The sequence below is a fragment of the Eurytemora carolleeae genome, unplaced genomic scaffold (genome assembly GCF_000591075.1).
Source record: "Eurytemora carolleeae unplaced genomic scaffold, Eaff_2.0 scaffold216, whole genome shotgun sequence".
Taxonomy (NCBI): Eukaryota; Metazoa; Arthropoda; class Copepoda; order Calanoida; family Temoridae; genus Eurytemora; species Eurytemora carolleeae.
Window position 1 is genome coordinate 146,704 of NW_019396333.1, and position 24,174 is coordinate 170,877.

Here is a 24,174-nt window from a genome sequence, read left to right on the forward strand (position 1 = left end):
CAGTTTCCATGAAAACTGTATCTTCAAAAATAATAATAATAATAATAATAATAGCTATCAAACAAGCTCTTAATCAATCAATGCCAAATCTCAAGACACGATCTAGGTATGTTCAGGTCAACAAATATGGGGATTGGTGTATTTCTTAAATGCTAACCTGAGAACCCCAGGTTCTTGTGCCCCCACTCTACAGATTCTGATCCAAGCTTTTCAAGAAGAATTCTTTTTGTTTTCTGTTTTGTCTCCTGTAGATTATTATTGGTAGAGATATTATATGGAATTATCAAAAGAGAGGTAACATACTTGGTATTAGAGAGGTGAAACAAAAGAGAGGTAACATACTTGGTATTAGAGAGGTGAAACAAAAGAGAGGTAACATACTTGATATTAGAGAAGTAAAACAAAAGAGAGGTAACATACTTGGTATTAGAGAGGTGAAACAAAAAATAAAAAAATACATGTGTAGAAGTTAAAAAAGACAAGTTAAAGATGCAGTAATTAGCGATCATATCAATACAATGAAGACGACTTAAAAATGGTGCTTTAATCACTAACAAGAATTCTTCAATTTACAAGTTTAGCAAATTAATTGATAACTTCTGTAGTTGTTTATATGTTGCGTGTCTCTGCTGTTTTAAAGGTTGATTGAAAGTTTAAATAGAAATAGAAAGGTGTCTTAAATATATTGCTATTATAAGAATAAGAATTTAAGATAAAAAAATAAGATTTAAGCTAGATTTGACTGAAGGAGAAAAAAATATATATCTAAACTTTGTAACAAGTTATTCTTTAGGAGTTAAGAATATGAGATAGAGGGTGTCACAATAAATCTTGATTACATCTTAAATTTTTCTAAAATGTAGTTTTCCCTCTTTATACCATGTAGCATGGAGTTTAATTATTTGGGCAAGAATATTAAAATTGCAGTTGGGAGTGGGAGACGCAGGGGGTATAATCTAAGCGCCCCTGCCTCAATACTTGTTTGTTTACCTTCAGCAGCTGATTGACAAACTTCCAGTTAGTTTCTGCTATACTAGCTTGACTAGGTGTTAGGAGAGGAATATTCTGACTAGGGATTAGATTCACGTCAAGTACACGAGATCTTCTATCCCCCCTGTACAGTGTAATATTTATATACAGTACATGAGATCTTCTATCCCTCCTGTACAGTGTAATATTTATATACAGTACACGAGATCTTCTATCCCCCTTTACAGTGTACATGCAAACATTTATACACAGTACCCGAGATCTCTTAAATAAACTTTGAAAATATTTTATTAAGTAAGAAAAATATAAAAATAGCAAAAAAATCTAAACAAATAACACATTTAAAAAGAAAAGTTTAATTTCTCCCAAGAATCGAAGGAAGCTGGCCGGGATAAGTTAATATCTCAAAGAATTAAAAAGTACAATATTCGGATCTAGAATTAAGGAATCTAGCATCATTTATCACGTTCTCTTTAGGAAAAGAAACCGCAATAATGCTGACGTACATCCATTCTTACATCATAACTTTAGAAAATAATACCAGGTTTTCATTGTTTCAGCTTGTTGTTACTACTTTATCTGCAAATACTGCAAATTTCGTTCATTTTTAAGTTACAGACCTATAAAAAGACCTACAAAGAGACCTACAAAGAGACCTACACAGAGACCTATAAAAAGACCTACAAAGAGACCTACACAGAGACCTATAAAAAGACCTACAAAGAGACCTACACAGAGACCTATAAAAAGACCTACAATCGACAATAAAAAAATATTCCAAGCTTCCAAATTAAAATGGGTTAGAGAGACAGTGTATTGTGTTGAGAATAGAAAAATCTGAAAGATATTTACATAAAAGATCACAGAGGGAGCATATTTTCTTTCTTCATTTCTACAGAATTGAACTAAATCCTGTATGTTCTATACATTGTCCTCAGAAGGGGAATATCCTGATTAAACACAAAATATTTCCTTATTATTCAGTCAAACAGGTTAATGGGACTGTAAGAATAAACTTCCCTCAGAAATGNACACGAGATCTTCTATCGCCACTTTACTGTGTAACATTTATATACAATACACGAGACCTATTATAACCTGTAGAGTGTGCATTGTACATAGTAACATTCACATATAGTATACGAGATCTTCTATCCATCCTTTACACTGTACATGTAAACATTTATACACAGTACACAAGATCTTCTAACCCCCCTGTACAATGTTCATATAAACATTTATATACAGTACACGAGTTCTTCTATCCCCCCTGTACCGTGTACATAGAAAAATTCATATATAGTACACGAGATCTGCTATCCCCCCAGTACAGTGTGCATAAATATAGTCAATTACAGTAATTGCATGCCTCTTTATCTGTATACACATAACCTATAAACAGTACATGCCACCTATCTTTATGTTCAAAGTACATAAAGAACTAACAGTATTTCCTGATTGTTTCTACAAACTTAAAATCTCATTTTTAACTTTAACATTCCTACAAAATGTTTAAACAGGAAGATTGAAACTGAAGTTTAGTGTCTCTGGAACTTCTCAAACTTGTCTAATGCAACAGTTTCAAACTTTTCAAGGGACTGTTCAGAGTTATAGATTTAGAAATTAGGTTTAATTTCAACAAAGCTCAACTACTGGTTTGGGCTCATCGTGAATCAAACCGCACCAAATCAAACCAATCCAATATAAAAAAATAAAATAAAATAAAATAAAACAAAATAAAATAAAATGAAATAAATAAAATCAAACCTTAAATCAAATCAAATCAAATAAATTCTAGCACCATAGTGTACTCTAAAAAATATTTTCTTGATAACCAAAATTTCTGACTATTTCATAACAGTCTCTTTATTTTCTATACTTTAACTACAAGGGTGTATATATTCCTAAAAACTTATTTCGCTCCTTTTATAAAACATATACGCCCCCCAGAAGTTATTTTGCAATTTTTTATTGGTTTTTTATGCTAAATTGGGGAAAATAAATGAGTTTTAGGGAAAATTAATGATTTTTGTGGTAAAAAACATCAAACTATTGTACGAACTTGCCTTTTTGTCACATTTTACACTTTTTCCCAAAATCATCAAAATTCTGTAAATATACTCCCCTGTTTAACTCTTCAGTTGAGAATAATTTTGAACAATTTTAAGGATTTCAAACTTTTCCAAATCTTTCCTACTGGACAGAGATGATGAGGGATATTTAAAGAAAGGATGTCTAAAAAATCAGAGTGTTTAAAGGGACTGTAAAGGAAAAATGAAAGGGGGTATAGGCTGAAAGCTAATCACTTTAGCTCTTGATCGCGACCCCTGAAAGTTATATCTGATGTTCCTATCTCGAGAAATTGATTTACAACTTTGTCAAATTTATACGAAAATTTATACGAAATTTATACGAAATTTATACAATTTTGTATAAAAGTAGTGGGTTTAAAAAGATCAAATTCAGCAAATATGCGACCAATCTGAAAACGATGATATCCCAGAGAAAGCTAATTGTAACTTACGTTTACTCCAATTCTAATTTTATATTTGTTATTTCTATTTTTATAGATTTAATTCATAATATTATTTATACGTCCGTATTACTTGACCAGAAATTCCACCTATGGCAGTGCAGTAAAGTGGTCACGTGATACAGGCGGAGACATGTGACCAGTATACTGCTCTGCCATTGGTGATAGTTCTGGTTACATAATTTAATTTTCAGATTTTCAAAATTTGACATACATGAATTTTGGTATAATTTTAACACAGTTTTATATCAATTTCTCGAGACAGGAACACAAGATAAAACTTTCATGGGTTGCGATCAAGAGCTAAAGTGATAAGCTTTCAGCCTATACCCCCTTTCATTTTTCCTTCACAGTCCCTTTAATAAAACTTAAAAAGAGGGGGGGGGGCGGGGGCCTTAGTACCAATTTATGCTTGAAAACCCTGTAGAACATGTTATTCGGAAATATATATATGTATATATTAGAAGCCAAAGAAGCATATAATTATTAATTATATTTCAGAATCCGATGCTATTATAAACCACTTTATGGGCTCTCTAGTCTCAAACATCTTGAATCAAAACACATTAAAAAGAATCACACACAATAAATAATTATAAATATAGTTCTAAGAATTTTTGCTCTCCAACTTTTCTGTATATTTGCTTCCATGAAACAACTCTCAGCTTGCCACATGATCTGATTCAATCCACCCGCACGAGGGAGGGAAGGCAACCTCCCCACACAGCTTCCGAACCACAATTTACCTTTTTGCGGCACTACTATTATAAAAGGAAGAACATTCCGGGAAGACTGTTTGGGGGAGGATCGGAAGCCCTATGGGGACGCACAGAGCCGCAAATAGGCAGAATAAGATTTGGTAGCTGTGCAGGAGAGTTAGCCTTCCTTTTCTCGCAGAACAAGAGTGCATAGAATAAAACCGTCGAGACATGTTATAAATGATCTCAGCATTCATGACAGAGACAGAGCCAGACATTTTAAAGAGTGTAGTTCAATGAAACTCCCCAGAAGGGGTCTCCAGATTTTTGATAATACTTTCAACCAATAAGTGATATCTACAAAATTATCATACCCATTTACAAAACCGGTGTCATGCATAGAGACAACTCCCTCCATGAGTTTTCATCATTTCAACACAATATTAGGCATGAGAACCAATACGATAACATTTTCCAATACTTATTAATGTATTTTGACTGGAAAAATACATTAAAAATTATCTATGTCTCAATTAAATATTAATTGTGTGATGATTTGAGAGGAAGAATACATTTAAAAGGAAATAACTTTTGTTGCCAACCCCCTATAAAATACATTTCAGAACTAACTGCGTATTTAATATATGTCAATTAATGATTTTCAATGTTTTATCATTGCTTTTTAATTCAAACATTGTGCTGAAATGGTAAGAACTTCACAGAGGGAGGTGTTTACATGCAAGGAAATTGTCCTCATGCACTACATTGGGTTTTATAACGATACTTAGTCTCAGTGGTAAAAAGTGTACCACAATTGAGACCAAATTCAACCCATTATGTACTCTTTAAACTCTAACCCATTATGTACTCTTTAAACTCTAACCCATTATGTACTCTTTAAACTCTAACCCATTATGTACTCCTTAAACTCTAAAAATTTACCTGATAAAAACAGCTGTAGAATTATCAGTCTGTTTTCTCCGAAAAAGATTAGGATCAAATAAAGGGAATACTCCCAACTCAACTCCTTTCTATAAAACTCAGAACTTAAAATCATCATCTCACAACCCCCTTAACATAAGCTTAATCATAACTTCTTTAAGATCTCAGGCAACCATTATTATGAATTTGAAGATAAATCTAATGATTAATACCAGCACAGTTTCCATGAAACCTGTATCTTCAAAAATATTATCAATATTTAGTTGTGATTGCAGTTTAATGTGCACTAATTTAAATTAGTGTCCACTTCAAATTTCATTGAAAATGTTTGAAAAAACTTTAAATCCTACCATCCTAACAAGACATTTTCCTCTAAGCTAGGAAAATTTATTTTAAGTAAAAATTATCAGAAATACGAGGATGTTGTCAATTATTTAATTTGAACTGTGTGAGAATTGCATTTTTTTCAATAATTGTGATAAAGTTTGGTTTCCTTTTTGATTGATTGGTCAGACTTTCTAGTTTTCTTCTGGGGAGAAATTGTGAGCTCAATCTTACTGTTATATTCAAGTTGGAATAGATTTTAGTTTTTATACACTGGTAAACGTTTATATCAATACAATGAACACAACCTTTTCTATCAAAATGACAAGTTTGCAAGAAAGAGAAGCTGTTAATAAGCAGCGTCTCTTTCTTTCCATGTATCTTCATGCCACGTTTAAAAGTAAAGGCTATTCATCAAAATTCACTTCCCTTGCTCACTTAATGATTGAATTTGATTCGGCGGAAACAGCCTACGATTTCTGAGCAGCAATTCTTTGTTAGTTCTTAGGACATTTTCTTTAATTCACTAGCTACACTGTGGTTACTAATTTGATAGTACTCAGCGCTTGCTAAAGTATTAGTCATCACCTTGTAACAGAGGTCCATATAATTCCAGTTCAGATCCCAAATGGGATCGGGGTTTTAAGTACATTTAGGGACATGAAAGTACACTTTTTATGTCATTGTGAAATTTGACAAGTTTCTGTGTACGTGTACTACACTTCAAAAATGTGTACTGCATTTGGGGTTTTAAAAGATGTAAATATTGGTATTTAATATGAGAGATAAATTATGATATACAGAAAAATAAACACTCCCTAGCAGAAAACATTCTGCAGTATGAAATTTTTTCCTACAGCTTTATTCTTCCAATTGTTTACAAAAACAACATGGTTTATTTCTGCCCCTAATATCAATCAATCAACATTTGGGATTGATCAGATGGAATTATATGGACCCCTGCCTTGTAATCATATAAAGTTTTCATAAGCCCAGCTTGTAATCATACAATGTACACATTTTTTAAGTCTGGGCAATCTAACTAACACGGTTTTAGAATCCAGGTTATACAATTAAGTACACAGCGGAGAGTAAGTGATAAAAATATCATATTATTTTTAGAATAAGTAAATTAAGGAAAACGTTTTGCTAAGAACATAATTAAAATAAATTTCTTATCGGAAATAAGGAGGAAAATTGGCTAATTGAAATTTGGTATTATATTACATCTACTAGTTTCTTACTTCTAATGGAATCATATTTTAATCAATAATTGTGCTAAAAGCTCATTCAAACTCTTCAAATAAAAATTATGGAATTAGATTAATCTAAATACAACAATGTCAAAATGTACGTTGTTTCATAAGTGTTTTATTTGGTTTCCACCGTGAAACAAAAGCAACAATTTACATGTATTTTCCACAAAATTCCTTTTTTGAAATATTTGTTTGGTAACATCCAGTTACAGTTGAATTTCTGATGGGTGTATTTTATGATATGAATTCATGTAATTCTATATTAAAAGATAGAATTTAGCACAAAAATGAGTCTTAAAGTAGAACAANCATAAAACGTATTACTCTCCGGAAAATTTAATGTTAACTTTATTAATTGCACTTGAACATTTTTCCTGACACTCTTGAAACAAATATGCGCTAAAAAAATTCACCTCCAAAGGCTTAAATGTCCGCGCGCGCGCAATAAAAGAAAATATCTTTAAATACTTATGTGCTAAGTTTGGCCTAAGTAAGAATAACAGTTGCATGAGATACATCAAAATATAGCAAAATTTGGACAAGGAATTCATTTCCGAGGTCAAAATAGACATTGGAGCATTCTGACCGGAGCGCTAGTAGCCAACTATTACATTATGGGTCATCTTAGTACATTTTTTAAATGTCGTATGTCGATTTATAGGAAATTTGGCATGAAGAATTCATTTCTGAGGTCAAAATAAATATTCGAGCATTCTGACCGGCTCGCTAGTAGCTGGCAGTTACATTATGGGTCATCTGCCTACATATTTACATGTTGTATGTCGATTTATAGGTTATTGGGCACGAGGAATTCATTTCTGAGGTTAAATTTAATATTGGGAGCAATCTGACCGACAAGCTAGAAGCCAACCATTACATATTATGGGTCATCTTAGTACATTTTTAACATGTTGTATGTCGATTTATAGGTAATTTGGCATGAGGAATACATGCCCAATTACCTATTAATCGAAATACAAAATGTAAATATGTGGGAAGATGACCCATAATATCGAACTGCTGGTTACAAGCGTGCCGGTCAGAATGCTCCAATTTTAAATTTGACTCGAAAATGAATTTCTCGTGCCAAATTACCTATAAATCGACATACAACATGTAAATATGTGGGAAGATGACACATAATGTAACTGCCGGCTACTAGAGCGCCGGCCAGAATGCTCGAATATTTATTTTGACCTCAGAAATGTATTCCTCATACCAAATTACCTATAAATCGACATACAACATGTAAAAAATTTACTAAGATGACCTATAATGTAACTGCAGCTGGCTACTAGCGCGCCGGCCACAATGCTCGAATATTTATTTTGACCTCAGAAATGTATTCCTCATGCCAAATTACCTATAAATCGACATACAACATGTAAANCCTATCTAATTTAACTCAATTAAATCCGAAATATGAAAAGCATTCATTAACCCTTTCAAACATTAATAGTTCAATGGTAACTAAAATAAAGTGGCATAGGCAGACGACTCAAAATTTATATTCTGTGTCACACATTTAGTTTAAAAAACGGATGAATCAAGAAGAAAATTGTCATTTGAAGCAACAAACTTTTTAACACATATGTTAAAAACATATTATTTCATTCATATAATATGAAATGTTAAGTGCAACATTTACCAGATTTTACATTTACGGGAAATGGTTAAAATCAATTTCGCGTGCCAAAAGCTAAAACCAAAAATATTACGGAAAGGTTCATATGCAATCTTATACACCACCAGTTATAATTATCCTTATTTCGTCGTTGCAAGTTTAATTAACCCTTAGATGATAATTTTCATTTCTAATTTACAATTGAACCCTTTTAACCATAATCTGAGCTAAAACAAGAGTCAAGACCAGCAAAGAAACTATCTTCCTCTGCATTATCTATATTAAAGGATTAGCATCATACAGTGAGAACCAGAAAACACAACTAGGAAGACGACTTTAAGACTCAATTTTAGACTTCAAATATGTTAATGTTCAAGAGAAACAGCAATTATGCAGTGTGGACATTGTCTTCATATTCCACCGTTTTCTGGTTTTCACTGTACAGTGTACATGGAACTGTTAAAAAGAGGAATAGCTAAAAATTACGTCCTTAAAAAATATCAACTAGTTGGACAAAATGTCGTCTTTCTTTTACATTTGACACTTGTGACGTCGTGCATAATTGGTCGATTTTTCTGTTGCTAACTCTAGAAGTACTTAACAATCCATTTGAAAAAATCTATCAACTTTCCTAAGCCTATTTTTAAGAGTGGAGAGAACCAGCGGGAAGTTTGAACAGGTTTCATAGGTTGGAGTTCGGACTAAACTCTCCCCATATTCAGCTCGTAGGGAGTTTAGGCGGTGGTAGAAGGGAGTATCTAGGGTTAGCCCACCTGAATAATACAGGGTTAACCCAAAAGGATGAGACATTAGAGACGACTTTTTTCTTATTTTCTCTCTGTAAAGTTCCCTGCAACTCCTGCAACTGACATGACAAATTGGAAATCAACTTTTCTCATCCTTAATAATTATACTTTTCTCCAATTCAATTCACAGCTGACCTGAACCTGAAGTAGGTTTTACTTAGAGGATCAAGAAATCTATAAACATACTTGGATCCGTGAAGGTCTCATCATTTTAGATCAATTTTCACTCAAACCCTAGGAGTAGCTTCCCATAGTTATAAATTTTCAAAATACTTTCCTAACTTTTAAAAGTTCTCGATTAGAATCATGGTTTCAGAGTATATTAATATCAGGTAATTTTCCTTTTTTACCATTATTTAGTTTCAATCAGAAATTAGCCTTATTTCTGAAAGAATTTAGCTCTTGCCACCAACTCAAACTTTGTATTCCTACATATTTGCAACCTGATGGTGTGAATTTTTATTATTTCAAACTTAGGGTTTTGCCTGACACCCCTCCAGAACAGATAAGGAGATTAAAATCACATGGGGTGATCTGTCTCAAGTGAAAGCTGGATGCTTTGGGACGACATTTGATCTGCTTTCAATTTTTGGGACACCAAAAATACAATGCGCAATGAAATGTATTGCAGCATATTGGTAAAACAATTCTAACGAGTACTGACAATAACTATGACATACTCAACGGCCCTTTTCCTAGTCTTTTAAAAAGTAAATTTTCTAATGTTTTTTTTGGCTTAATTTCAACTTGATTTAGAAAGAGTATTTAGATAATAAATATGACTGTAACTACCTTCTATTAAAGCAGAAACAGAAGAACTGAAATGGGACTAATAATTCTTACTTTACCTTACATGAACCGAAGTTAAAAAATATTTCTCACAAAACAAAACAAAATGATTTACGGAAACATTTCCTCATTTGTTATTTCGCAAAATTTCGCACTTTTCGCGAAATTTTTGCATTTATCATCTCCCGAAAATTTTGCAAAATAGATTCAAGCGAATTTTGCAAAAAACGAACATTTTTGAACTTCTCGCGAGGGAATGAAATTTTGGTAAACATTTTCGCATTTTTTTCGCGAAATTTTAACATTTATTATTTCGCCAAAATTTCGCTATACAGATTCAAGCCGAAGATATTTGCACTTTTCGCGAGCAAACGAAATCTGAAAAAATGCGAAATTTTCGGCGATCAAATTTTCCCTTTTCGCTGAAAACCCTATACTAGCTGAACAGGAAAAAGAGGTAAATTCTTTACTTCTTTCTTTCATTTGAAAGAGAAAAATGTTGTTTGAAGCTGTGAACAAATTGAATTCATTATTCAGAAGTCTAGACGTTGGTTGCAAAATTCAATTAAATTTTATCTTTATGAAGGAAATAAAAAAATAGGGGAAGACAATTTTTGATTACAAGGTTTTGGAAAACACAACGTGAGACTTTGACAAGTACTTTTAAAGGGCCCGTGTAAAACTTATTTTAATGCCGAAAGTTCAAACTATTATATAATAAAAAATTGAACGAATGATTTTTCTTAATCATTTCTGAATAAGTAAATTCTTGAATAAAACAAGGTACAGGTTTACCTACAAAGATGACTGGACGGAATTTATTTTGTCATTATTTTAAATTACTATTTCCATGCAGTTGTAATCTTGTTTCTTTTACTTTGCAAATCATTATTACCTTATTAATTCAACATTTAGATCAACATAATTTAGGAGTTTTGGGTATGCATGAAAGTATCATCATTAGAGGGCTACCCTGTACCTTAGAGGGATACCCTCTACCTTAGAGGGCTACCCTGTACCTTAGAGGGCTACCCTGTACCTTAGAGGGCTACCCTGTACCTTAGAGGGCTACCCTGTACCTTAGAGGGCTACCCTGTACCTTAGAGGGCTACCCTGTACCTTAGAGGGCTACCCTGTACCTTAGAGGGCTACCCTGTACCTTAGAGGGCTACCCTCTACCTTAGAGGGCTACCCTGTAGCTTAGAGGGCTATCCTGTACCTTAGAGGGCTACCCTGTAGCCTAGAGGGCTACCCTGTACCTTAGAGGGCTACCCTGTACCTTAGAGGGCTACCCTGTAGCTTAGAGGGCTACCATGTGCCTTAGCAGGCTACCCTGTACCTTAAAGGGCTACCCTGTAGCTTGAACAGCGCAGTGTCTACTCATGTTAATATTTCTTGTACTTTGTATATACTTGGGCGTTTAGTTTTCTATTACAGGGTTACAAAGGACGAGACTTCCTAGACTTTTGTCAGTCTTTTGTCATATATTTTAGTTCCATACAACAAGAAACTTATATTCTAGTTCCATACAACAAGAAACTTATATTCTAGTTCCATACAACAAGAAACTTATATTCTAGTTCCATACAACAAGAAACTTAAAATATCTTTGTGAACTCATCTTAAAGCATTAAATGATAACATTTTAGACAAAAATAAATTTGAACCTTCAGATTGATAAATTTGAACCTTCAGATTGATAAATTTGTCTTTAATGTTGTCATTAAAGTCTGAATCTTTTAAGGTAACCCTGCACAATGTAAACTTCAGATCGAAAACTTCTTTACGCAAGGAATTGCCAACACAAAAGTTCACAAAATAACATTGTATTCAAAAGGATCAATGAACCAACAATTTCAGGACACAATTTATTTGTATCGCATTGAGCATGGAAACAAATATTTCCCTTTACAGACTTCCAGAAAAATACCTTGGTGCTTTTTTAAAATGTGTCGCAAATCTGGAAATATTTTAGGAGCACTGTAGCACCCTAGTGGTTTCAAGCGAAAGAAAACTTTTGCGAAAAAAATGCGAAAATCTGTAGCAGCAATAATTACTTGCGCAAAACAACTTGTGGAATTCTCTGCTCTAAGAGCTCAGCATTCATAATTAATAATTAAGCAAAATTGTTCGCGAACAAATGAAAAATTTGGAGCGTAATTACGCGAAACGATTTTTTTTGGGCTGGAAACCCTAACCCTAACCTACCTGCTGCAGCTTGCACATGATCATCAATGAAAGAACTAAACATTTGTGTCTCGAGGAACCCAGCTAGGAATCCTATGTGGGACTGAACCTAAAAAAATTACATGTTATGCCTCTTTCTCTTCTCTTTATACCAATCAACTAGCTGAAGTACCCGCCGTTGAGCGTTAAATTAGAAAACCACTATGCCCATGGGGTTTCTCAAAATATTTTAGCCAATTCGGTCCAGTCGTTTCGCCAGCTATAGGTAACATATAAATATATATATATAGATATATGAGCCAAGAGCTTTATTATATAGATAAGCTGAAACCCCAATAAATTCTTACATTAGTAATATAGTAGCAACATGAAATCGCAGGCATTAATTTCGTCTACCACTCAACAGAATTAGTTTTTTAAGATTCCCAAAGAAAGCAATAATTTTTTAGGATTAGCAATTACAAGCTGTGTATAGGATGAAACACTTAGACAAACAGAACAGATTTAAAATGTATCGTTGTGAATAGAAAAGACACTATGTTATGAACTCTACGCCACCCCATTCACACAACCTATATCTAGGTTCCGTTCATGGCTGATCTCCTCTGGAGTCCTCCAGGATGGCACTGCTATATGTCTGATACTTTGTGATCTTTATTATGTCCTTGTCTATCTTTCTTTACCATGTCATATCTCTAGCAGTGTCCTTTTTCCAGATACTGATATACCGAAGACCTTAAGGCCTTTCCGTGTTTACTTCGTATACAAGTCTGAACCTCGTCTCTTCTCGTCCTTCTTGAAACCCCAGAGGACTGATCCGGAAGCGCACCTGTCCCTGTTGCTTGTGCGGTACCAGGTGGTCCCTCTCCTTGCTGATCTCCCTACTCCTCACCTAGACGAGACCGCGCGCCCAAACGCGCTTGGACTGAACTAGGAGGACTTACTCTAGCTGAGCAGATACCCAAGGTGTGTATTCTTACGCTAGAATCTATAAACCAGGAGTAATTTAATTCCACTTTATAATCCTGGCAGGCACATTTGAGTCTTCTTAATCCATTATATTTGTATCAATTAAGTAATATGAAAAATCTTACAAACAATAATCTCATAAGTTACAAGCTATTAACAAGACTTCTTAATAAATTAATTTTCCAAATAAGACTTATTAACTAGAAAACTAGACATGAAAATCTGAAAAATTTGATATTTTTATCCACAAGTTATAGATAACTTTAAGTCTACATTACACATATATAATGCATTTCAGCGTATACCGTGTACAGTATACTGTGTAAAGTAAGTGTACATACACTGTACAAGCACGTGTTTTCCACTTTTTGAGAAAGAAATTTTTCGTTTTAAATGAACTCAAAGGAAAAATTCAAAATTAATTGATTCAGGGTAGGAAAGTAAAACAAACCTGTTCAGACAGAAAAGATATTTTGTCAAAGTTAAACTGTGAATCCTGTTGACTCTCTCCCGACAGGTTCAACTCCTCTTCAGTATGAATTACAAAATGGTGGAAACTATGGAAAATGTGAAGAAACCGGTTTATAAAAATCTCGCGGATAACTGCGTTCAGTCGGAGCTGGTCTTCGTAACCACTACCTAAACGAATACATTTTTTAATAAGAATTATTTTTATATTCCCCTAAACTAAAGGGACTGATTATAACCAGAAAACAATGGGATAAGAAGACGACATTATAGCATTACTGAGGTGTATACTGTATGTCATGTTGATCCAAAGCTAAGTGTTACTAGACATTATATATAATATAACACTAATTAAGTCTACCTATTCCAATGTTTATCACTGTATGCATGTATTTTTCTCTCCTATTATTTACATTTCAAATGATTCAGTTTTGTTAATCACATTTTTTTAGACCAAGGAGTATGAAATAGAAGGGAGAAACAACTGACGCGGCCCGCCCTACCATATGATTATACATGCTTTGCAGACGGTACTCTATTTAAAAAAAAAATAATTTGTCTGATGTACAATTACCACGTATACAATAACCTGTTATAAATAGTTCTTCTACAAATGGAGAACCGTCTGCAAAGCATGTATTGTATAGTCAAATGTTAGGGCGGGACACGTCATTAGAGCGGGCCACGTCAGCTGTATCTCCCTTTTGTTTTATACTCCTTGATTTAGCCCAGGACTTACCAACATAACATTTCTATTTCATAAGCAATTAGTACTACGGACTCATAATTCATTTTTAATATAATTACATAAGACCCATTTCCGAAAGCCCCAGAAGAAACCTATGATACAATGCCCCCCCCCCCGTTCTTTTTATGTTAGTATGCATAGTGATGTGCCGCCTTAAGATCATTTGTGGGTCGCTTTTTCACTATATTTACTTTCAGGGTAAAATTTTGGCAAAGTGTAGGGAAAGCAAATGCTTTAGGGCACAGGTTTTTTCAACATTCGTCAAATTTTAACCCTGGCAGAAGATTTATGCAAAAAACGTTCTAAAACGATCAAAAAACGATCAAAAAACTATCTATAACGATCTATAAAAACGATCTAAAAACGATGCAAAAACGAACGTGCTGTAACAATACTTTTTGAGTCGTTTTTCCATTTTTCCCTTTTCTAGGATAAAAGTATACCAAACTTAAAAATTCAACAGTTTTTAAATCTTGGAATTTTAATAAATAAAAAAACGTTCAAAAATGAGTATCAACACCTGGTAAGAGTAGAGGAGAAAAAGAAAAAAATAACAATTTTTAGTTTTTCTACCTGTTGCTTTTCCAGAACTACTGAGATTCTCAAACTGCTGAATCATTTGGTTCAGACGTTCAACAGTTTCATCTATTTCACGATTTCTGTTCACGTTTACCTGTTCAAGCTGTTCAGTTGCCTACAAAAATCATCAAGTATGTAATTCTAATATTTATAAATATGAAGTAGTAATCTTTGTTGGTTTGTCCGCATGTCCGGTCATAATTCAGGAACCCCTTGACCGATTTACCTCAAATTTTGACAAGGAACTCGGAAGAACCAAAAAAATGTTTTAAGTTAGGTTTAAAGTTAAGTGGGTTCAATTTTTTAATGAAAGTACAATTTTCCAAGCTTGTAAATATATAAAGTAGTAATCTCTACAACAATGTCTGTTTGTATGTCCGATCAAAACTCATGAACCCCTAATGCAATTTGCATTAAATTTAGATATTGGAAATCGTTGGAACATCGGGAATGTTCTCAGCTTGGTTTTAAAATTCTTAGTTGATTAGGTTGACTTCAACAACAGAGAAAGTTTAGTTTCCAAGCAAAGCTGGGTTCCCAAGCTATTTATTACATAAAAAGTTGCAATCACTGTTGGTATGTCTAAGCATAACTCATCAACTCCTTGGCCGATTAGCCTCAAATTTTAAGTAGACTTTTATAGGGAAATGTGTCTTAATAAAAAAAATGATTTTTTACTTTTCAAATTTTATTTTCATGTAGATTTATGAAGTGCTGCAGACGGAATATTTCAAATCCTGTCGAGTGATAATCTGAATAAAATCTTAAATTTCCTTTTCTAAATGGAATTGAATATGAAGAATGTATCTATTCTCAGCATTCAAAGAATACATGAGGGATAAGCGAAGAACCGTCAAAATTAAAGGAACCTATGACCTACTAGCCTATATAGGTTTGCAGGAGGCTTTGCACCAAATTTTCTTGCAATAATTAATAATCCTGATCTTTCTGCAGACCTTCAGTAAATTTTAAAGAATAACAAATTCGATTAAAGTTCTGTAAATTTAAGTTATGTTGATGCTATGCAAGTTTCTTGAATTCTGATGGGCGATTAAACCTTCCAAAGGGTGGTGTGAGTTACCACAAAAACAAATCAGCCGTTTACCTGAGATTTAAGCATTGAAGCCCCCTCCTTACCGCCATATTGAACTATCACAGTTTTAATTTCATCTATCAACTCCTAGAGGGACCAACAAATAAACTAGCTATTTCAGAGGCGTACGTAGGGTTGGGGGAGGGGGGGATATGGGGGCTCAGCCCCCCTCCTGAATCAGTAAAATCTATGCTTTCCAAGGAATTTTAAATTAAAATTTTCTTTAAAATAGATTTTCTGATCTAATTCAATATAAATTATTTCTGTGAACCCTCTCATTATGATAAGCTGAAAAAAAATTATTTGGAATGTTAATTTGAAGTTTTTAAAGATTGCTTTGTATTAAGATCCAAAATATGGAGTAAAAAGTTTTCCTGTATTAAGATCCAAAATATGGAGTAAAAAGTTTTCCTAAAATTAATTTTAAAAATGATTTACTGTAAAAGAATCAATTTCCTTTCAAACTTCTGTTAATTAAATTCTGGCACAAAAATATTCTTTAAGAGGTGAGGGAGTAGAATTTGTTTACCAACTGTTGACCAACATTACCGATCTATGAATTATGATTCCCCCCAAAAAAGGTGCCTTTAGTTACTTTACGTCCCAATTGTGACAATTAAGTAAAATAATCACCCGCACTGAGTAAAACTTCTTGTAAATAATTTTTATTGAAGCAAAACAATCCCAAGAATTAAATTAAAGCCTGTTTTATCTATTTCCTTCTCGTAAGGGAAGTTTGGCAGTTCCTCCGGAAGTTCTAGTTCTCCCCCGTCTATATCCACAATGCAAACTAAACAAATATTGGGCTAAAATAATGATAATCATAAAAAGGTCAGCCATAAAGCCCCCCCCTTTTTCTCTTCATATTTATCAGGGGCGTAGGGAGAGCATTTTTGTTCTTGTGCCCCACCCCTTAAAAACCCCCTTTTTGAAAAAATATTGACACCTTTTTTATCTATGTTAACTTATATTTGATAATATACACACTTCCATATAACAAGTGTTAATAAATTATTTATGTAATTTACTTAAGTGGACTCATCAAACACTTCCTCTGAATACTGTGGTGTAAGCTTCAAAAGGTGAAAAATAGAGATGGAAACGTTGCTTGAAAAATATCTATATTTTCATAGGATCGATACATATTGTATAATTGTAAATAATGATATCAAAGATATATTTACACTGATTAAAGCTTTTTAATGAAACTTGTATAGTTATAAGGGCAAAAGTGAGATTTTAAAGTATTTTTAATATGGGTGCCCCCCCCCCCCCTCGTACGCCCCTGATCTTTATGTATCGAATGCTGAATAAAGGAAATTGGGTTTTTTGGAGAAAAAATATCTTAAAAGAATAAAGAAAAGTATACTTCCCAGAACATGTAACAATAAAATTCCCAAGAAAGACCAGGTGGATTATTACAATTTTTAAAAAAATTTTAATTTCAAGTGAAGAACATTAATTAACGTTTTTAAAGGGACCGTTCACTTATTTATGTAATTTCATGGTAAACTTAACAGCCTATTAGCTGTTAATTGGCATTAGTCTTACTTTCAAAGACAACTGTGGCCGGAGAAAAAGCCGATTTTTCGTTGAGAATTCGAGCGCAAAGGGACAGTACCTTTGTCTGAAACACTATACTATGCGTTTTACAGTAACAAAAGCCCGAAAAATTTTAAATTTATCATATTTCAATGCCAATATGTGTTAGTAATTACATACTAAAATATGAAAACTTTTGATATTTGAGTCAGCAAGAAATTTACGTTTCTCGTATTAAAACGTTTATATGTGTATACAAAGACGACGTATTCTACAGCAATCAATTAATCATTACGCAATTTCGGTAAGTAGATGCTCCGTGTTCGATATAAATAAAATGTACTATCTCACAATTTAAATGATGTATTTGTGAATAATCCGAAATAGTGTATTTTATTATGGACCTGCCATGCAATATCGTTCAGGCCCAGGTGCATATTCAGAATAAATCAGGGGGCGGAAACGTCATGTATGTGTGTCTGTACCAAAAGAGCATGTGTAAGTAATACCGAACCGTAGGCGTGTACTGCAGTAGGTATATACAGTGCTTAAGAATTACAGTCTAGGAGAGTACATTTGTTTATTGTTAATTGGTAACTTAAAAATAAGTTTAGTATACATGTAATATATTGTTTACTATATTTAAGTCAACACTATAAGTCAACAATATAATAAGCCAAATTTTCATGCAAAGAATATAACTCGATTAAAGTTTACAATAAACTACTCGTTATACAAGCTTAATTATAATTGACGACAGTTTTCTGCAATTTCCTTGACTGTAGTTGTGTTGTGTGTCTGACCAAGAGAGTGTGCGTGTGTAATAACGATCCTAGTCTGAAAAGCATTACACTGAGTTTAAAAACTATCTAAATAAGGTTTGTGATTTCTAGGATTTATACTGTCCACCCCACGATCTACACTTCCTAACCTATGCCCCTCAATCAAATGTCTAATGTATTTTCAAACCCGTAATTCAATTATGTTTTATTTAAATCCATATGCGCACAACTTTGTATTTTCATGCCGCGTTCAATTCAGCTTTTTACAGAAGGAATACAGAATTTCAATGTTATGTTAGAAATAGAAAGTTGAAAACAAATTTTGAAAAAATTAAGACATTTACAATTAACTATTAGATACTACAGTTTAATTTTATATTTGAATTTTTTTAATCCATGACAGACAAAAAACATCAAATCGTGTTTAGACAAAGATACTGTACCTTGAAATTCTGAACAATAATAAACTTTTTTCTCCGGAAAAGTAAGTCCAATACCAATCAATAGCTAATAAGCTATTTAGTTTACCATGAAATTACCCATATAAGTGAACGGTTTAAGCTGAAATCTACTTGTTAATTGTTTCGCAAAAGATGGATAATTAAATTAGATTTAATGGTAATCTCGTGTTAGATGGAACACGTTTATATTTATAGAGCTTTATTTTTTTAAGAGATATGTTGAGAAGAATAACGAGCTTTGAATTTATAAAATGCAACTAAATAAATATGCCTTAAACTAAATTTAATCCCAACTTAAGAAGCTACAAGTCGTGGCAGTAATTTAGCAAAATTATGACATTTTCTTATAAATGGTCCGAATAATAGATAGCAGCAAATTAATTGTAAACTTAAACAAATTAAAACTTTAGGCAGACGGCTCAGGCCTAAAACGCATCCTTTGTAGAGTCTATTCTAAGGGGAAAAAAAACATTTAACTAGGTTTAATCGCCTAATTTTGATTTTAGTTCAAAACAATATATACTAAGCTTTTTCTATTTATTTATGGTATAAAAGCATAAACAGTATTACATAAAAAACCAATCGAGTCGTCGAGTCTGCAATAAGGTGTCAACGAGGGGTGGAAGGCCAGCCACAACAATTTATAGTCCGAGCCACATTCTCCTCATTTTCACGTCCGAGCCACATTCTCCTTTCAATATAATATTTGTATGCGTCTTATCCTCAAGAATCGGGCATTAATGAAATATTGAATTTTTGTGAATCGACATCATTTTATGGCTTTCAAGATTCCAACAAAATGTAATCATTGCAATACTTTAGTCTATCCATATTTTGTGCCCTAACATGGCCCGATTTAAAAAAAATAGTTTTATCTTCGAGAATTAGAAAATTTAAAACTTAAAATAATCTAAGGACGAAGATTTCGAGGTGGCTCGGACGAGAAATGAGGAGAATGTGGATCAGAGGAAAAATTGTTGTGGCTGTCCTTCCTCCCCTATGTCAACTGTCCACAGTTTCTGAAAATAAATGCCTGAGCACAAATCTAAAGTTTTAGCTGAATGTCTTACGAACATTATGATAAAATCGCTGCTCGAATAGGATACAATCGCTGCTCGAATAGGATACAATCGCTGCTCGAATAGGATACAATCGCTGCTCGAATAGGATACAATCGCTGCTCAAATAGGATACAATCGCTGCTCAAATAGGATACAATCGCTGCTCAAATAGGATACAATCGCTGCTCGAATAGGATACAATCGCTGCTCGAATAGGATAAAATCGCTGCTCGAATAGGATAAAATCGCTGCTCGAATAGGATACAATCGCTGCTCGAATAGGATACAATCGCTGCTCAAATAGGATACAATCGCTGCTCAAATAGGATACAATCGCTGCTCAAATAGGATACATTCGCTGCTCGAACAGGATACAATCGCTGCTCGAATAGGATAAAATCGCTGCTCAAATAGGATACAATCGCTGCTTAAATAGGATACCATCGCTGCTCGAATAGGATAACATATTTTTCTTTATGTAATCATGCCATTTATAATTTTCTTCGGAATTATCTGGGAAAATGTTCAAAAAATTCGAAAAACGCAAAACGCACTTTTTCCTTCATCGGGCGCGCATTTATTAAATTTAGCGCACGCCATTTATTAAATTTAGCTTAGCATTTTTGGTAAAATTTGTCTACCCCCCCCCCCTTTAATACTGAGATGTGGGCCTCTCCGGAGGGGGCCCTGTATATGGAATTTGGAATCTTTAAATCCAGGGCTACAGAAATTTTAAACGACAGGGAAGGTTAAAACAAGGCAAAGGCCTAGAAAAGCGGTGAGACATTTTTTTGAATCCATTTTATCCACCTGGAATTCAAAGGTATGTTTATAAAACACATTTTTCAAAAATTCAATTAAATGATAAACCTTGTGAAAAAATCATAAGTGTAAGTAAAAATAAAAAATTTAAGAATCTTAGTAATACTGAACTGGCTTGAAAACCGTAATTAAAAACAATTTTAAGGATAGAAAAGTATTGAGGATTGAAAAAGTTATAAAAGTTTTGGACAAAATTTGCAATTTCTTTAAAAAAATTTCCTGAAGTACTATATTTTTTTTTTTTACCTAACTCGTTCAAATTGCAATATTTTACGATTTTGTTAATTGATTTGAATTCAAAAATTCAACTCAGTTTCAATGATACCCAATTTGATAGATTTTAAAATTTTTATTTTCACTTCTACATGCAACTTTTTTCACAATTGTTAACATTAAAGGCAGCTTTGTTTTTATATTTCTGAATAATGCGTTTGTTAGACTTGGCTCAATATTCCTAGTAAACAATTTATTGCTTTTGGAAAATTATTTCAGAAAAATTTCACACCCTTAGTCTAGAAGCTTTTAGTTGCATTGCACGGCCGGAGATAAGAAATCAGTCAAAATAATCAAAAGTATAATTAAATTTTATTTTGATATCTCACCTGAAGCTCGACTGTACAGGTTCATATCGTGGGTTCGTCTGAAAATTATTATTTCAAATTAAATTTCTAACAATTTTCAAATTAAATTTAACCAGGTAGCATCAAATATCAAATCTTACGTTGCTAAAATATTTTTAAAATTTGAAGAAATTAGAAATTTGATGAAATTAGAAACTTGTAAATTTGAAGATATAAAATATGGTTATACAATATAAATAGAATTTAAACAACGTGAGGCACTAGAAATTAATCCAAATATAAAACAATTTGTAAGTTATCGCAAGGTGACATTTCTAAATTAAAGTCTAGAATCAAAAATGATCAACTCATGACATGTTACCACTTTAATTGTTTAAAATATTTTCAGAAACTTAACTCATCCTAACATGTGATTTCCCTTCAGTTGGTCATTTTGTCTAATTTTATGTCAAAATTTAACATACTATATGAAGAGAAAATGGTTTTAAACGTTAATACACTATTTGCTTTCGTTGCAATATCGTCAAATTTGAACCCTGACCGAAGGTATATACTAAAACCGACCCTAAACGAACGTGGTGTAACGATCGTTTGTGGATCGTTCTTTCATTTTTTTCGAAAAAAAATACGCAAAAACAAAATGCAGTTTTGAAATCTTGGAAGTTTAATTACTTTTTTAAAACAATCCAAAACGATCCAAAACGATCCAAAACGATCCAAAACGATCCAAAACGATTCAAAACGATTCAAAACGATTCAAAACGATTCAAAACGATTCAAAACGATTCAAAACGATTCAAAACGATTCAAAACGATCCAAAACGATCCAAAACTTACCATAACGATTCAAAGCGATAAACAACACTAAATTAACCGATTTAGATTGTCTATTTCGATTCAAAAGTTTTAGAATAATTTTCAAGAATAATTCAAGGAAAGAAGCGAATATTTCCTCAGATCGTTCCCTTGGCATTACTTTACAAAATTAACTGAAATGAAAAGAGCAAGATTTCTGTTTTAAGATAGAAATTGAAGAAAACCATCAAGGATTTACAACATGAAGACCAGGATAATGGAAATGATATTGTTTTTATCTTCTTTCTAAATGAAAAAAGCTCTTCACACATATACATATGTTTATATGTTGAAACAGAATATGTCACTATAGCTACAAGGATTGAAGATAAAGTTGACAAAGTTATGAGTGATCTTCAGGCATTATCATTGCTTGTGAAAGATAAGCAGGGCAAATCTGTCAACGAGGAAATGACCGGCCAGGCGAAGTATAAACCTGCGTGCTTTTTCTGTCTGGACGAGTCTCATAAGGTGAGCGCCTGCTCCGTGAGGAAATTCTGCATAGGGTGTACAAGTAACCTACACCCATACGACAGGTGCGACTTTAAGGACTCAACTTGTGACAGGTGTCAGATGGTTGGCCACGATAGTAAAGTCCATGAGACCAGTGAAATATCATTGAGGACGGAGTTGATTACTCTCAATCCTGTCGCCTTCAACCATTTTCTGGCTCCAGTGGTTTCAAAAGGGCCCAAAGTAGGCATTCACCGTGGATCCAGAGGACGTGGAGCACGAGGACGTGGAGGACGAGGACGTGGTTACTATCCTCAATGGGACTAATCTATTCTTTTCAATGGTAAAAATGTTTGCCAATCCTTTTTTTGGTTTCTTTCCTTTTTTAAGCATTTTAAATGTAATGAGGTGGAACCTATTTTATACCTAATATTGTCAATGCTTGCCCGTAATTTGTGTTAAATGTAATCATTCATTGATTCTACTTATAAGTACCTAGCCCTCATGATTTTCATGGGTTAGACTTCCTACTATCATTTCCAGTTGAAATGATGGTATTTTATCATTCAGTGTGTTTGCCCTACTATTATGGGTATTAATTATTCATTGTCTTTAATTATTATGTTTTAACATGTAGTCCAGATGTCTGTTGATTAAACATGTTTAATAAATCATTTATTCAAGGAAGTTAATGGAGGAGTAACAATTTAGTAAATGCATTTAGTCCAGGTGGTTACTAGATTCTCTATTATTCAAGGTTTAAAGGACTAGTTTGGGTTCCCTAATATGATAGGGATTTAATTCTGGAATATTATAAATTCTTAATTATTAAATAAATTTAATTCTCATTCTCTCTTGTATGAGTACGCCGAAACATTTGGTCATAACGAATAAATTACTTTAATTTAGTGTATATTTTATGGAAGTGTGTATCAATTGTGGATTAAGTTAATTATATTTCTGTACAGGTACTGGTACAGGTGCAGGTACTTTTTCAATTACAGATACTGGTACAGTGTCAGATGCTGGTACATGTATAGGTACTGGTACAGGTACATGTATAGGTACAGGTACAGGTACAGGTACAGGTACAGGTACAGGTACAGGTACAGGTACAGGTACAGGTACAGGTACAGGTACAGGTTTTGTGGTTAATGTTACAAATAAAGGTAACTACAAGTTAACTTCGAACAAGTTAAGAGTAACAGTAACTTTTATTGTGCATGTTTCAGAATAAACCAGTGAAATTATCCCCTAATAATCGTAGTAATTCCCAGCATGGGGAAAGGGAGAAACAGAAGAAAGGCAAAAAAGCCCAGGCAAAAGAACTTATCTGCTGGTGCTAATAAAGAGGAAAAATTAAAATTAGTTCATTGGAACATTAATGGAATATTGAGAGATTCCAAGCTCGAACATCTAGTTGAAATACTCAACAAAGAGAGCATAGGAATATGTTTTCTTAATGAAACGTTCTTAGTACACGGTACAAATGATGACCTGTCTAGTCTTGATTCATTCATTGTTTACTCCAAAGAGCAACCATTTGGATCTAAAATGGGGGGAGGTCTGATGACCATCATTAAAAGCATCAACCATTCCTGGTGGGAGCCC

General features: G+C 33.2%; 1 protein-coding gene across 1 annotated transcript in view; it reads right to left on the reverse strand.

Annotated features, from left to right (window-relative positions):
• Positions 1-137: 137 nt before the first annotated feature.
• The window catches only part of LOC111701128 (DENN domain-containing protein 5B), a gene marked incomplete at its 5' end in the record, with an annotated part of 28,968 nt that continues 4,931 nt past the window's right edge, over positions 138-24,174 (reverse strand). The window contains 11 exon segments of the mRNA XM_023472291.1: positions 138-245; positions 991-1,114; positions 5,164-5,252; positions 5,657-5,720; positions 8,999-9,140; positions 12,171-12,258; positions 13,570-13,757; positions 14,908-15,028; positions 16,019-16,093; positions 16,726-16,796; positions 21,277-21,314. Of these exon segments, the coding sequence (XP_023328059.1) occupies positions 153-245; positions 991-1,114; positions 5,164-5,252; positions 5,657-5,720; positions 8,999-9,140; positions 12,171-12,258; positions 13,570-13,757; positions 14,908-15,028; positions 16,019-16,093; positions 16,726-16,796; positions 21,277-21,314 (1,093 nt within the window). The 3' untranslated portion in view covers positions 138-152.